General features: G+C 35.9%; 1 protein-coding gene across 8 annotated transcripts; it reads right to left on the minus strand.

Moving 5' to 3' along the window:
• Window positions 1-1,929: 1,929 nt before the first annotated feature.
• LOC127803802 (pentatricopeptide repeat-containing protein At3g16010) lies at window positions 1,930-14,664 on the minus strand. Of its 8 annotated transcripts, XM_052340317.1 has the most exons (5): window positions 14,529-14,552; window positions 13,732-13,810; window positions 9,677-9,852; window positions 4,189-4,415; window positions 1,930-3,930 (listed from the first exon to the last, which is right to left on the minus strand). In XM_052340317.1, exons 4-5 carry the CDS (start codon window positions 4,262-4,264, stop codon window positions 2,090-2,092), a joined length of 1,917 nt encoding a protein of 638 aa, XP_052196277.1. In that variant the 5' UTR covers window positions 4,265-4,415; window positions 9,677-9,852; window positions 13,732-13,810; window positions 14,529-14,552; the 3' UTR covers window positions 1,930-2,089. The 8 variants fall into 8 exon arrangements, with proteins under 8 accessions (XP_052196277.1, XP_052196278.1, XP_052196276.1 ...); XM_052340318.1 differs by lacking the exon at window positions 13,732-13,810 and having other exon boundaries at window positions 14,529-14,551; XM_052340316.1 differs by lacking the exons at window positions 13,732-13,810; window positions 14,529-14,552 and adding an exon at window positions 6,457-6,577 and having other exon boundaries at window positions 9,677-13,489.
• Between the last annotated feature and the right edge of the window lie 2,373 nt (window positions 14,665-17,037).

The raw sequence follows: 17,037 nt of genomic DNA on the forward strand, positions 1-17,037 counted from the left end.
GAAAAACTTTGGAAGACGCATTTGCTTTTTAAATGTTCAATTTTTAATTTAATTTTTTAAAAAGTCAAAATTATTTTTGTTAAGTAATATGATAATATCAAATTTAATGTGAAACCCAATCGGGCTTGGTGGGGCGACTTTCGTGGAACCACGAAACCGGATCAGGTTTGGTTGGATCACAAAACCCGATCGAGTTTGGTGAGACCATGAAACTCGATCGATTTTGTTAGCCATCAAATCCGATCAGGAACCCAATCGAGTTTGGTGGGGCCATGAAACCCAATCGAGTTTCCTAGTCCCACCAAACCCGATCTCAATCGAGTTTGGTGGGGCAACAAAACCCGATTGGGTTTCCTAGCCCCACCAAACCCGATTGCGATGTACAGTTTCAAAAAAAAATTGTTTCACGCAAATCAATCAGATCTGGAATGATATCTAAACAAAATAACCAAAATATGTGTTATACTCACAACCACAATTATTTTACACAACTTAATAAGCAATGTATTATAAAAATAAAAATAATAAAAAAAAAACAAATCAAAATCGATACCTTCAAATTGATTGAGAATACTTATTGGAGAAAAAGAAACTTAGTGAATGCAGCTTCAATAAGATCCTAGTTGTGATTGATGAACAAATTTGAATCACCCAACAAGATAACAAGATAATAGGAAGAATGATTGAGTTTGGAGAGTTTCAACAATGGAGAAAGTCAGTGTGAATGTTGAAAAAAAGAAAATAAAGAAAGATAATGTGAAAGAGATAAATGTATTTTCGTAAATGAGGTTAAGGACAATACAAACTCTTTATTTTTAAATCTCATTAAAGGTATTTTAAGTATTTTACATAAAAATAACTATAGAGTGTAATTAATTTGTTTACTTGAGACAAAAATATTTTTTTCCTATAAAAAAGGTAAAAACAATTTTACACATTTAATTTGAATTAATTATGAATTCCTCCCACAACACATGCACACAGCATTTCCATGACTTTTTTATATATATATTAAATTATTATAATAATAATATATTATATATTAACTATTCACCCTTGAACTTTTGCAGGCGACTTCTTTTTTTTAAATTATAATACAATATAATTATATATAATATAATATTATACATATTTATATGTGTGTATGGCCAACTTTGCCCACTTTTCCCCTAATCATACCCATCGTCATTTCACTATTTAATTTTTTTATTAATTCTTTTAATATAGTATACTATTACACACATAAAATTAACCACACAATGAAAATAATTCTTACAACTAATATCTCAGTAAAATTATCACTAACTTTATATATATATATATATCTTATCATTATTAATAATTATTATTAATTTAAATCTTCAGTAATTTTTAATGAAAGCAATATAATTGTTTTTTTTCCAAAAATAACCAAATAATTGTTTTGACAACTAAAATGCTATAAAAGGTCAACAACTCTAATTATGCATCGAAAATATGCCGTAGGGCTTCATGAATCTAATTTTCCAAAAAAAAAATATTATTTATACTTTAATCCCTAAATTTTACAAAATTACAAAATATACTCGAAAACCAATTCATGGTTGATCATAATCGCATATTCCATCTTCAAACATATAATAACTCAAATTTATTGATTAATAAAAATATGCAATACATACAAAAATATTGATAGTGACCCAAATCTCATTAATGAATCGTTAGGCTGAATCACTTTCAATTTTATTTTCTCAATAAACCTTAATTAGGACTACTTAATTAGGACTACGGTCCTAAAAAATGGTTTCAGTTGGGTTGACCCAATCATTTAAAAATAAAAAAAGGTCAGTCAGCGCAATTTTCAAGATTTGGAAGGTGTTTTCTATTGTAAATCGTAGCCAAAGGGTGGTAATGTAACTTACCCAAAAGAAAAAGGGTGCATATGTGCACTTCAAGAAGTGGCAAATATAATAACCTTTAAATGAAACACACAAAATAATTTCAAATAGACTATATAACTTTTCCAAAGCTGAACAAGCAACTATTGGTACTAAAGAGCCCTAATAACTCGAAACAAATAATAAGTACCTCATACCGGGTGGGGTTTCTTTCAAGGAGTTGTGTGCTCACCAACTTCCTCAATCTTGCCTACTGCCTCAAGTATTGAGGAGTAAGTTATGAGGTCATACTCAAAACCTTTCACACGCATCTCTTTCATCAGCTTTGCAGCCTCCTCCAGCATGCCAGCTCGGCTAAGACACCCAAGAACAGTATTGTAAGAGACAGCATCTGGTTTAATCTTTGAATTTTTCATTTTCATAAACATCTCCAGCGCGCGTTCAGGACCACCCGTCCTAGCCGACCCATTTAAAATAATATTATGTGAGTTGAGGTCTGGAAGACACCCGTTTTCTTCCATGGTTCTAAGCAATGAGTAAGCTTCATCTATCATTCCAGCCCTGACCATTCCGGACATCAGTGCATTATATGCATATACATCAGGATTGGACCCAAGTTTTTTCATTTCATTGAAAAGATCAACAGCCTCAGCAAGACGCCCACATTTCCCAAAATGCTTGATCATCACAGCATATACTCGAGCACTTGAAGATCCAAAATTTTCCCTGAGTTCTTGAAATAATTCATTTGCAGCTTCATAACGTTTTGCTTTTCCAAGTGCATTAATAAGACTGCAATAGGCAGCAGGGCAAGGAGGGAAACCTTTCTCGTCCATCTCCTCTAGCAGCAAGAAAGCTTTCTCTACTCTATTAGTCTTGCAAAAGCCATCAATAAGGATTGAATAAGTGAAAGAGCTTGGAACAACGCCACATGTCTTCATCTTCTCAAACCATGAAGAAGCCTCAGATGCAGGAGCCTTACATTCAAATAATGCTTTAATAATGGTGTTATAAGTCACAACATTGGGTGTACATTGCAATCTTGGCATATCCTGAAATAACTTAATAGCTTCAGATAACCGACCTGCTTTGCCAAGAATGTTTATAACGTTGTTTATCAGCACAACATCTGGCTTACAACCCTCTTTGAGCATATTCAGAAAAATGTTGTATGCCTCTTCAGCCCTCTGAGATTTTCCAAGGCCCTTTATTAGTTCTGTATAAGTATAAACAGTTGGGGCACAACCCTTCTCTTTCATCTCTTGTACCAAACCTAAAGCTCTTTCAACCATACCCAACTTAAAGTATATCGCCATCAAAGTTGTATAAATTTTTGGGGTTGGATGAAATCCGTTAGCTCTCATTTCATTAAACAACCTAATAGCAGAATCCTCCCGACCTAATTTCCCAAAGGCTGATATAAGTGCACTGTATGTAACTGTATCAGGAAAACAATTACCTTCCCTGCACATCTCATTATAAAGCTCATGGACTTTCTCATGATGTCCTTCCTGCATTAGCATCAAGATTATGGAGTTGTAAGTGTTTGCAGATGGCTTGCACTTGCGTCCTTTAATCTGGTAAAAGATGGAGAGAGCCTTGTTCACCATCTTAGCTTTGCCCAGAATTCTCACAATTTCAGATAGAACAGCAGGATCAATGATGCATGCACTCCGAACCATATCTTGGACTGTCTTCCACATTTCTCCAACCAGTCCCACTTCATCTAAACAGCGAATTAGAGCCACGTATGTGGTCGAGTCATGCTCAAAGTTCCTCCTCTTCCCAACCCACTTAAAAAACTGAATCTTAACATTAATATCCACATCTATTTTCAGAACTTCACGAACTAAGCGATGATCTACTTTCAGCTTAAGGACCTCCAAAGCCTTTTCTGCATCAGGCCCCCACTTAAATATCTTCAAGATCCTTATAAATCTATCATCTAATGTCCTTGCAAAGCAATTGGCCCGTGTCTTTGCCCGATTAGCAGGTATGCTTTTTGTTTCATCTTTCAAACTGGACAACTTGAACATTTGAACAATTTCATTTTCTGCAAAGATAAGTTTCATCTAAATATAAGTATTTGTTTTTGTACCATAAAGAGGAAACAAACAATATCAATATATAAAAGATAGTAGAAAAAAACAATCCCATGTGCTTCGAACACACCATTAAACCAAGGGAGAGAAGGGGGGGCACCATAAGGGAAAAGGTGATTCTCGAAAAATGATTTCAGAAATTTAGTAGCTGTGCATAGCATCAAAATGCATGTATTGAGATTAAAGCACTAAGTACATAAAATTTTTACCTGTCTTCTTAATTCTGTTACAAAGATGAGGCAATGTTGATATTGCGCGCCTTGAACCAATCAATTTTGCAACCATTTCACTATTACCCGAAATACAGATTTAATTGCAGCTAGGAAATAGTATGCATATCTTTCTTCATACCCAAGGTACAACATCCACACTCAGCTCAACTCATAATGTATCACTCATAAACGTTGATGTAGCCAATGCAATGTCAAGTGGCATCCTGAAATAGCCATGATGCAACACAGATAGAAGTAATAACAGTATCAGTAGAACCGATAAGAAGGATATAATTAGCATCTTGACGACATAAAAAATTCTAGAAATAAGAGGGAGATCTTCCACAACATACAAGTACTACCATCTTCATTCCCAAACTGTTTAGCAAGAAAGTTTTGCTCAAGTGCACACTCAATATGTGGCAGCCAGAAATTTAACAATTTAAAACCCCATGTAATGCTCATAGTACATCTGTAGTATGTTAAAATGGATAGACACAACCCAGAAAAAATTTTACTCTAACAAGTATAATAATAATAAAAAAAAAAAAAGGCAAAAACCTCAATTAAATGCCAAACAGTGATTTACAAAATTTATCACAACTACAAAACATATGGTTTTGAGGATTAATTTGGTTGACCTTGAAAAAATAAATCACATTGAAACCCAACCAACCAAAATCAAAAATAGAAAAATTTTTTTTTTTTCCTTTTTAAGATGTTTGCAGAAGAAGGCAATCACATAAAACATATTATCTACATTACCCCAAGGACATAACAAAAATTTGACAACCCATATGGTTATTTCATTGAGTTCATTGGAACAAAAATTCAACATACATAATATCATAATATGTTTAAGCACAGACTGATTTGATTATATATTTTCCATAGATATCTTTACCAAGCAATGTTATAGAGGGCATCCCACGGTGTATGAGACTCCCTACTTCGCAAGTGTCGGAAAAGAGTCTTTTTCATAAGCAGCCTTTCCAAAACAACACCACCAACACTGTACATGCAACATCATCAGCAACTCCTCTAAATTTGATGACTCTTAACAGCAAAAACTATCATAACTTTTGTTAAAAGAAAAAAAAAAAAAATCCAAATGGTGAACCTTAGAATTGTCATACGAGTAATGGACCATAGAGGAAGAGAGAAACCTGAAAGAGTTTACATTTGTAAGAGAATACCATATCTTTGGCGGACAGGGTGCAGGCTGGCTGTACAAGAGACTTCCTTTCTCTGGAATTTACCAAAGATCATGTGAAGATTCTAGTCTAAAAATTTCTAGGATAGTGGGGAGAAGAGAGACAAATAGGCACTAGTAGAGAATACTTCTGTATATGCCAGGGGGTTGTGAACACAACAGGTATGTGCCACCACTAAAACTCAATATGAAAACCATTTCACACAACAAAAGGAAATGGAGAACGAAAATGGAATTTGTTGCAGATATGTAAAAGAACAAGAGTAATTCTGATTACTCAAAAATAGTATCACTAATCAATGTCAACAATCAAGGTCTGCCTTTAATAACAATCTCAAAGACTGTTTATAAAACAACTAATAGATAAAATTATATTCCAACTAGGATTCCTTCATCCAATCCAATTAAGATTGCAAACATAATCCCAATATAAAGAGGATTCTTTTAACTAAAGGAAACAAAAAGATAATGAAAGAAATCAAGAGGAACTAGGAAACACATTAAAAATAAGAAAAAAACTAAATAAATAAATTAAAAATACTAATTCCTAAATTTACTATTCTTTCCTACATCAACTCTCCTCTGGTTGGAGAAAACTCAGCTCTAGTTTGTATAGCTTCATACTCAATTTGGAGTCACCCAGTAGATGAGAAAAACCTAAAGCTATCCATCCCTAGCAAGAACATTATGGTCATATAAAATAATATCAAATTCAAATCCATGTGCATAGCAAAAGGTAATTGTAGTGGATATTTGATTCAGGAGCAAATTCAAGTAATGGGATAACAGGAGGTTTATCGAAAAGGTAAGGTCAGTTGTGAAACATTATTAATGGACAGTTCAAGAACAGGCAACTGGGAAAAGGGTTTAGAGAATTCTTCAGGGAAAATATCGGAAGATTTTCAATTTCTTACCATGTTTCTTGCTGAGGTTCATGAGGAATTTCCTCATGTACAACAATTTCCTCTTGTTCTTCTCTTCTCCCTCTTCTTTAGAACATTCTAAAGGATCATGAAGAGATTCATTAGAATGAAGAGACTCAGATGATTTACCTTCATTAGGTTGTATACCCAATAATTTGAGGACTTGTGCCGTGCTCAGTAAGTATGCCCCACTGTACCCAAAAGATCCTCGAGATTGCTTATTTGGGTTTTCAAGGGATTCAATGGAATTCTGCAATGACCGAAGAGCAGGTGTAGTGGTGAAGGAAGATTGTTCTAATTGATGAGATATGAATTCACATCTTTATTTCCAGTGAGTAGTATACCAATAGTAAGAATATTGTGACTCAATAATTGAGGAATGCATGGCAGGCAAATGAGAACCAAACATATACCTTTCATTCACATAAGAGGTAGGGGTCATAGATGAATAATAATCCCTATGCTGAATTCTGGTTATGGTTGGGGAAATAGAGTTAATGGAAATCTAAGCACACAAATTAAATTAACATGATCTCAAAAAACAGAATATTAATTCCAAAGAAGGAAAGGAACAACCTGTTTTCTTTCCAAGAAGAATTTGATTTGAGGCTTAGGTTAAAGCAATTGGGTTAGTCGCGTTTGCTGGTTTGGCCAGGGTCTAATCAGCAAATCTGGTTTGGGTTAAGGGTAGATCAATAATTGGGTTCATTAGAGAAAGGGGTTATGAAATTGGGTTAAGGTTTGGGTTGAGAAATTTGGCCGCTGCGATAGAGTTATTCTGGTAAAGAAGAGATTAGGTAAAAGAGGAAGGCTTAAAGTGAAGGCAGCAGGCAGAGAAGGATTCATGTTGTGGGCCACCAATGAAATTGCAACAAAAAATGGTAGTGGCAGAGGACTTCTGGTCATGGTGGTGGCAACAAAGTTGCCTGAATTGTTAATGTTGAGGAAGGCTTCCGTCAAACAAGATGCATTGACTAGAGAACCATGAAGGGTTTTAATGATGCCAAAGCTGCCTCATTGGAGATGACTGGAGGCTGTGATGGTTCCAGCAAGACTGCCACCTAGGGTTCCAAGTTCCAACTTCCAACTCTCCAGCAGAGCTCTACAAGGATTCCCACAATGATGACTTCTCCGATTTGGGTTTTCACTACTGCTGATGTGTGGTGGTTGCCAAAACTTGAAGAACTGTGATGATGCAGGCTGTATATGCTAGAATGACAAAAGGTGTTGAATCCATGACAGAAAGACTAAAGAGTGTCTAAAATTTTAGAAAATCTCCTTAGTATTTTAGGAATTTTGGTCCAATAACAGTTAATGCAGAAGTCAAAGCAAAAGAATAAGAGTAATCCCAATAACTCAAAAACAAGATTATTTATTCATGTCGATCAATTTCCTTAATTACAATCTCAAAGACTATATATAAACAATTAATCTATCCTATTATAAAAAAGGAAACAATAGATTTGGTACTCTCTCAATGAAACTTTGTCAAGTATTGATATTCCCAAAATGCCCTCTAATACTTTGTTTAAAAAAAAAAACAAAAAAACTATTGCAATATGGGTGGGGGTTGCAATTTCATAATGAACTTTCATAAAAAAAGAAAAAAGTGGGAATGTGTGAAAAAATCTGCAACTGCCAAAAAATAATCTAAGTTAGATTAAGTTTATCTCCAGTCTAGATATTCTTTATAGTTGATTGGTTATTAAGCTTATTGTGTTAATTTTATCTTTATTTAGTGTATTTTTGTCTCTATAAATACCTTTGTAAACAACCATAGACATTCAATTCAATCCAATATAGGCTTTTATTATTTAAATCTCATGTTTCTTGTAACTCGGTATTAGAGCCTCATATATATATATTATAGGTATAGTTGTATATACACACAGAAAGACAGAAGAATAGAGGGATGAAAGAGGAAACTTTTTAGTTTATATTTATTTATATATTTTTAGTCAAATTTTTTGTAATTAAAAATATAAGTTAAAATATATTTTATGTAAGAAGAGGAGAGAGAAAAAAAAAGAAAGAGAGAGAGAAGAGAATTTTTTGAGAGAGAGAGTTTAAAATCAGGGGTAAAATAATAAATGTCTTCAATTTTTTAATGGCATGGGAGGTCTCTATGATTCGCACAAACACAGGTTTACCGCCTATATTTTCACTAACTTCAGGGGTGCTAACTAAAACTTACCCAAAACTGAAAATAATAGATTGATAGGGAGAAAATGAGATCCTAATAACCCTTCTGAGCCTCTCTACATTGTAGGATAAACAAAACCATCAATTCACATGTGGATTGGACATAACAACATAATATGTTATATATCAACTAAGAACAAGACAATTCTACCTCAGTAACTGTTCATTAGCATGTTGCTTCAGTAACACAACTTCTCCCACCCATTTGCAACATCTATGCAAGTTTCATCTCATTAGTGCCTCAAAGATTTACTATTGTTCAACTTCCTCCTAGATCAAGACTCAACCAAATGTATGTCCCTAGATGTGATAAAAATATCAAACAAATAAAATAGGTAGTGATCAAGAAAGAATATTGCAACCTCAACTCAAAGTTTCTAGATGCCAAACCAAGATCAATTTCAAGGTGCAAAAATAATTCATATGGGACTAAATTGGACCAGATCAACAGAAAGCCATTGTGTTGTGGGACAATCTACAAAACAACTCATTTCTTTGCCATGCTTTGACTAAAAGAGGGAGGAAGAGAACAAAAGATGCAAGTTGTATCATCAAAATTAGCATGCTGTCAAGATCCTAGGTTTTTAGTCTAGGATTTCGGTGACAAACAGGAAGAAGAAGAAAGAGAGAGAGAGAGAGAGAACTTTAGGGAGAAAGCCGAGAGAATAAGAGAGGGAAGCAGAGAGTTGTAGGGAGAAAATGAGAAAAGACTTCCACAATTTACTTGATAATTTCGGTAATCAGGCATAGCTTAATATATAAAAGCTATTCAGGTTCTTTTTACAGCAGTTAGCACTAATCCACAACTTCCCCACTACCCCATAACCGTAAATTAACCCCCAACTGTAAATTAATTGTAAATAATTCAACAACTGTAAAAATAACAGCTCCTAATTCTCTGTTTCCCGACATATGCATCCAAGTAACAAGATATCACCTACATGTCTTGGATTTTCTATGTTCAGTGACCCACACATCTGCAGAACACACAACCCACACAGTTCATTCAACTACTTCACCAAATCCAAACAAAACCAAAAATGGTGTTCGGTTGCCTGTTTCCGTTTAAGCAAATAGAGTAAAAGAAAGAGGAAAGTTGAATTCAGAAGTAATGCCGGCTCAATTCATTTAAAGTTGGAGCCCTTACCTTCCTTAAACCTTCCAATGCCCTTGTTGCCATCTCTTCTACCTGCATTTCCGGCAGCCTCTACAGCGATCTCCTCATCTGGTGTGACCATTTAGTCCAGGTGAGCCAATAACTTCTCTTTTCTTTCTTCTTCCATTCTTTTTCCTTCTTTCTGTTTCTCACTGTCTCCAGCGAGACTGCATGCATGGTTTATATGTGTGTGTGTGTAATTTCTATAAATTCAAATTTACCACATATCTTCATAAAATCTCACTTTTAACTTCATTAAATCTCACATAAACCCTAAATAATCTTCCTTAAATCACTTGTACCCCTTTTTATTTGACTTAGACCTCCACAAGTTTGCATAACTTGCATAGATACATACAAATATAATGGAAATAAATAAACAGATACATACAGGCGACGAAGAAGGAAGGCGGCGGTGACGAAGACGCTCAGAAGGAAGGCGGCGAAGAAGGATGTCAGAAGAGGCGGTGACAAAGGCGACCAACAGCCAGGGAGACCGACGATGGCAGCAGCTCGGCGACAAGGGAGACAGATGCCAGGGTTAGGGCAAAGATTTGTGCAAAATGAAGAAGAAAGGACAAGATACAGGATTAAACCCGAATCTCTTCTAGAGACGGAATCCCTTCCGTCTCCAAGTCCTTGAATTGCATCTTCAAGACAAAAATATTCCGTCTTTGAACCGAATTGCAACTCATAGCTGCAAGCAATCAGTCTGGGTAAATCGCACCAAAGATCACAAAACTTTGGTGGCTTTTCTATTGTCATCACTAAACTTTAATTCTTTACAATGTGATCACAAAAGTTTAAATTTTTTTGCAATGTGGTCACGCTTAAGATTTTCCGGCAAGCCCTCACCGGAGTTGGTGACGTGGCGATGATGTAGTGCTAATGTAGCAAACAAAAAAACCCACATGCTATGCAATAACTTTCAATCAAAAGCTGCCACGTGTCACTACCCAAACCCCCTATAAACCTCCCCTCTCTCTCTCTGTATTTGTCGCCCGCAACTTCTCCCCTTCTCCATCAACATCCGTTACAACCCATTGTCGCCGCTATTGCAAATTGTCGTCGCCGCCGCCTCCATCGCCGTTTGCCTCCATCGCTTTCTCTCTCTCTCTCTCTCTCTCTCTCTCTCACCCACGGCTGCTCCTCTCCTTTTGGCTGTCATTCGCCGTTGTTGCACTCGCTGTCGTTTGCCTCCACGGCCTTTTCCTTCTCTCCCTCCCCCTCTCTCTTGCCCGTAGCTACTCCTCTCCTTCTGGCCACCATCTTTCTCTCTCTCTCTCTCGCCCATAGCTGCTCCTCTCTTTCTAGCTGCCATTCGCCCCCGACACAACCGTCGCCGCCATTGCAGCTGCCACCATCAACACTTTTGGGCGCCATATGCCACTGTTGTTACCGCCACCAATGCCTCCATCGCCTTTCGCCTCTGACACAGCTGCTGACACTCCATCGTCGGGCATTAATGGTGCAATTTTAGGCATGACCATTGTACTTTTAATTTTTTAAATTTTTTGTTCAAAAAATTAAGGGTAACTTGTAACTAATTCTTTCTTTTCTTTTCTTTCTTTCTGTTTTTGGCTTAAAGATGTATAAAAAATACCAAAAAGTAAAAGAGTACAGAGAGAAAATGACGCTCCTTTTTATATAAGACTGTACTTGGGGTTTTCTTGTTAGAAGACTTTCTAGGTTTTTGTTTGACAAATTAAAAGTGTTATGTGAAACAAGTTTGATTTGCTAACATATCTAAGACAGCGTACATACTTGATGAAATTAATGACGTCTGATACAAAACAACTACCTCAGCTTCTAAGTGTATGAGTCAATTCATACACCCGATCTCCTATCAAAGTATTTTCCCTCAAAATGATTTATGAAATAAGCCAAGAGATGTTGAAGGCAATTTCTAGCATTTTTATACTATAAAAGTCAACATAAACTTATAATTTCAAAATGGGGGAGCATTCAACCAGCCACATGCCTAGATATACAAACACAAACAGTATATACATAGAACATGCAAAAGAAAAATTTGGAATCAAACAGTAGGGCATATATAGGAACCCAAATAAACATGGTACTCTTGGTTTTAGGCATTCTATTTTTCTAGACGAAATTTCCTCCTTTTCAATCTCATTTTGTTTACAAGCTGGGATTCACAAAAAGCTTTTAACACAAATACCAATTTGTCCTACAGATACAATCATATTAGCAGGAAAACCCCTCCTCTCTTTTTTTAAGTAATTTTACATGAAAGTTTCAGCCAATCATTGTAACCATCCTTCGACTAAACATTAATTAATATTAACTTCAAAAGAAAGATCGAAAACTGAATCATTGCGGGCATGCCGACACTTCGCAATTTACGACGATGTTGAGGCCATCGTGATCTGGCTTGGCGCCCTTGGGGCTGGGACGAGGTGGATGCCCTGAGTACTTCTTCATGGGGTTGGGCTCTGAGGTTGGTTTGGTCACTACTGTGGGTTTGCTTTTGAAGAACAAGCTTACCACTATGCAATACCCCTATCAACACTTAACATTTCTAATACCCCTGTCAACAATAACCTACACTCTACGTTCTCTCCTCAAAACATCCCTCTCTATTCCTTTATCCACATGCACATCAAAGAGATCATCATCCCCATCTTCTACATCATAATCACAATCATTCAACATCGTTTATGGATCAATATAATCCTCATCCTCAAAATTTCTATCAATGTCATCCTCTCCCTCATATTCATGTTCTGCTTCTTCCTCATAAATTATATTTTTTCCTTTCAATTCCCTCACATTCACATTCCTCGTGCTACCACTGTTGCAAGCCTCAACCATGTCATCAATGCTTCTAACATACACATGCATCTTTTTCAAACTATCCACACTAAATCCCATATCCAAACAGTCGCTATCAGATGTTAATTTACACAAACCCTCACTATATATGATGTTTGGTTTTTGCCAAAAGGTTTTTGCTTCCCCAATGATACCACTCTCCTTAACCATTCTTTGAATTTCTAATATTGACAGTTTATCAGCACAACAAAAGTCAAAAAAATCAACTTCCCCCCTCTATACCCATGGTGCAATGCTTTCCACCATGATGCATGACAATCGTGAAGTACTCTGAGTATATATCTACGATATAAAACAATCAAATAGGTCAAATTTCACTCAAATTACAAAACTAACAATGTCATACAAGTATTAACTATACATATCACATTAATTAAGTTGATTAAATAACATATTCAATCATTTATACACTTTCTAGTTACTTGTCACGAGACACACCCTGGGGTTACAGAAATTTTGATTTTTTATTGCTGTAACTTTTGCTATTTCTTTTACTGTTGTAATTCCACTGTATGAGTTTGTTAGCCTAGAGGGTACCCACATGTAAGGGCTAGAATAGGACAAAACAGGTGGTTACAATTGAAGGGGAGGATAGGATCTGTTGTGGCAGCGTCCCCCCCCCCCCCCCCCACCTAACGGATTGTATATACTCCCCAAGGCTCTCTTGGAGGAGATTATCGAATATCAAAAAAGAATTCTGAATCCTTCCTCAACCTTCTCTCTTCTCTGTCTAACTCTCTTTCTCTCTTTCTCTCCTCTCTATTCTTACTCTGCTTCTAACCAACCTTACTGCATCTTCCTAATTCAAACCGAATTAGGAGAGCAACCATTGTTACGACCTAGCCGTGACATTACTGCCTTTTATTTTCATGTGTATCTAACTACACCAACCTCTCAACAAACAATTTCATGTATATTAAACAGTTTCAAACCATAAAGAAGGAAACAAAAATTTAAGCTTACCATATTTTGGTTCCACTCCCCCTAGATCTCTACGTACCCAATCCATCCCTAATGTTGCAGTAGTCGCTTTCTTCTACACCCTATTTTGATTTGCAATTTGTTTCAATGTAAACCCTAGCTTTTGGGTCTGATTAGCTTAAACCAAAAATGATACCAACAATGATAATTTACATAACAAAAAATTAACCGATCCTAAACAAAAAATTAACAGAGCCAAAAAATGGTACCTCCCTGTTTGCAGCAGCGGTGACCTGAGGCAAACAGGCGAAGCAATGATAGCTGGAGGTCTGAATGTGAACTGGGAGCCTAAATACATAAATAAAACATGTGTAAAATAAGTACAACATATCTACACACAGACACGCATATGAGGAGAGCAAAAGAGTAAAGATAGCAGTATTGGCATTGAGTTTGGGCTGCCATTTATATAATTCAATGCATTTGGCAGCAAGACAATCACGGAAAAACTCCAAAACATGAAATATCATTGTGGTGGGTTTGTAAAACTCGTATCTCTTGATTTTTAATGACAAAAACTTAAGTTTCAACTGGAGTTTCTGCGATTTAATTTTAGTTTTTCAATTAATATTATCGGCTTATTTGACATAATTTCTATTGACTATCACTTAACCTCTCTCTTGATGCAAATTCCTGGTTCCATCCCTACTAACCTCTCTCTTGACGCAAATTCCTGTCCCATCCCCACCTCACTGCCGCTACTGAGTAGATTTCTTGCGGAACTTTTGGGCACTAAAGAGAGATTACACAGTTTCTGGAAATGGGATCAATTACCCAGTACAGTATACCCAAAATGTTCTTTTGCAACCCAAAAAGCAGACAATAAAGAAACAAATCATGTTCTTTTGCAACCCAAAACAAATCATGTTCTTTAATTTCCATTTCAACAGCCCCAACTCAGCATAATCATCACCATAAAAAAACAACAGAAGCAAACAGAAAAACTAAAGCAGAAGAAAGGGGAATATATAAATAAATATGTGTATGTATGTATGTACGTACGTACGCGCAAAACACAGAAAACAAAGAGATGGAGGCGTCGGCGGCGGCTGGAAAGGCGGAGGCGTCGGCAGCCACGGCTGCTGCGTCGGAGGCGAACGGCAATGGAGGCCGCGGCGGCTGGAAAGGCGAAGGCGAACGGTGGAGGCTTCGGCGGCTGCGTTGGAGGCAAACGGCGATGGATGCGACAGTCTGCAACGGCGGCGACAGTGGGTTGTAACGGACAGCGATGGAGAAGGGCAGAAGTCGCGGGCGGCAGATGCGCAGAGAGAGAGAGAGAGAGAGAGAGAGGTGGGGGGGGGGGATGTGGGGTTAGGGATAGGGACACGTGGCAACTTCTGATTGAAAGTTATTACACAATCAGGTTTTACTGCTTGCCATGTCATCGCCATGTCACCAACTACGGCGAGAGCTTGTTGGAAAATATTAAATGTGATCACTATATAAAAAATTTTAAATTTTTATGATCATATTATAAAAAATTAAATTAATAACCATAACAAAAAAAAAACACTGCTGTGATATTTGATGTGATTTACTCCAACCAATCTAAATATGTATCTATTCAAATAAATAAAGATAAAAATTCTATTTTTAAAACAACTTACAGTTTAGAGATAAAATTTTTCTTTTTAAATCCGTCTTTATTTTAAAAGATAATTTTTTATATAAAAATAGAATATGTTTTTATGTCTGTTTTTGATATAAAGTTACAACTGACACTTGATATTACTTAAAAAAAATAATAAAATTCTATTTTTAATCACAAAAATAATATTAACACAATAAAAAAATTTACATTAGAGATACCCATCTCAATTTTTTTCTTAGAGACGGAATAGTTTTGCCTGCAATCAAAAAATAATATTTTCAATTAAGACAAATAGAATTTCGTCTCTATTCTTTAAAGTTTGATTATTTTTTCTATTTAGAGGCGAATTTTATATTTTTTAATAAAGACAAGATCTTGTGTTCTTAGAGACAAAAAGATTAATACTTTTTTTTACTTTGAGACGAATTCCATCTTGCAGCTTAGGGACCAAAAAAAACTATCTATGAATTCTTCACCTACCATTAAAATATAAATTGTTAGTTTCCTCTATAATCTATCTTTATTAGAGACCAAAAAAAAAAAATTCCTCTCTAAAATTAGTCGTTAAATATAATTTTTTATTTTATTTTGTAGTAAATATAGCGTGAATTCTAAGGGTGGCATATTCCATTTGTTGAGCTGATCATGGGAAAAATGATGTCACGTGAAGGGTTTTGGGCTATCCCTTTTATCTCGCATTACGTTTTGATGAAAAATAATATTTAAAAGACGAATCCATCAATGTGATTAATGTTTACAATTTTTCAACTTCTTAAGTCATGAGTTCTATCAATTAAAATGAAGAAGGAAAATGTCATGTGATTAATGTTTAATTTGTGTTTGTTTGCAAGTTATTCTGTAACCATTAATGTGTGTTTGAACTTGAGGAAATTTGTGTTTTTCTTCTTCTTCTTCCTCCTATCCGTGACTCTTTTAGTTTTTCAATTAATATTATCGGCTTATTTGACATAATTTCTATTGACTATCACTTAACCTCTCTCTTGATGCAAATTCCTGGTTCCATCCCTACTAACCTCTCTCTTGACGCAAATTCCTGTCCCATCCCCACCTCACTGCCGCTACTGAGTAGATTTCTTGCGGAACTTTTGGGCACTAAAGAGAGATTACCCAGTTTCTGGAAATGGGATCAATTACCCAGTACAGTATACCCAAAATGTTCTTTTGCAACCCAAAAAGCAGACAATAAAGAAACAAATCATGTTCTTTTGCAACCCAAAACAAATCATGTTCTTTAATTTCCATTTCAACAGCCCAACTCACCATCATCATCACCATCAAAAAACAACAGAAGCAAACAGAAAAACTAAAGCAGAAGAAAGGGGAATATATAAAAATATATGTGTATGTATGTATGTACGTACGTACGCGCAAAACACAGAGATGGAGGCCTCGGCGGTGGCTGGAAAGGTGGAGGCGAACGGTGGAGGCTTCGGCGGCGACGGCGGCTGCGTTGGAGGCAAACGGCGATGGATGCGACAGTGTGCAACGGCGGCGACAGTGTGTTGTAATGGACGGCGATGGAGAAGGGCAGAAGTCGCGGGCGGCAAATGCACAGAGAGACAGAGAGAGAGAGAGGGGGGTATGTGGGGTTGGGGATAGGAACACGTGGCAACTTCTGATTGAAAATTATTACACAATCAGGTTTTACTGCTTGCCATGTCATCGCCGCATCACCAACTACGACGAGAAGTTGTTGGAAAATATTAAATGTGACCGCATTATAAAAAATTTTAAATTTTTATAATCAGTGGTAAATCTAATGTAAAAATAAAAGATTAAACTCATTGTTTTAAATAATTCTAATAAAATTAATAATTATAATTTCTTTCTTTTAATACTCAGTCTTTTATTAAAATTTAAATTTAATTAATTATTTACTATTTAATATGTTAATAGAGAATAA

Source organism: Diospyros lotus, chromosome 6, assembly GCF_014633365.1.
Source record: "Diospyros lotus cultivar Yz01 chromosome 6, ASM1463336v1, whole genome shotgun sequence".
Classification (NCBI taxonomy): domain Eukaryota; kingdom Viridiplantae; phylum Streptophyta; class Magnoliopsida; order Ericales; family Ebenaceae; genus Diospyros; species Diospyros lotus.

Coding starts and splice junctions, on each gene's coding strand:
- LOC127803802 (XM_052340320.1), bottom strand. CDS start 4,264: ATGGTTGCAAAATTGATTGGTTCAAGGCGCGCAATATCAACATTGCCT. Junction 3,931..4,188: donor TAACAGAATTAAGAAGACAG/GTAAAAATTTTA, acceptor TTATCTTTGCAG/AAAATGAAATTGTTCAAATG.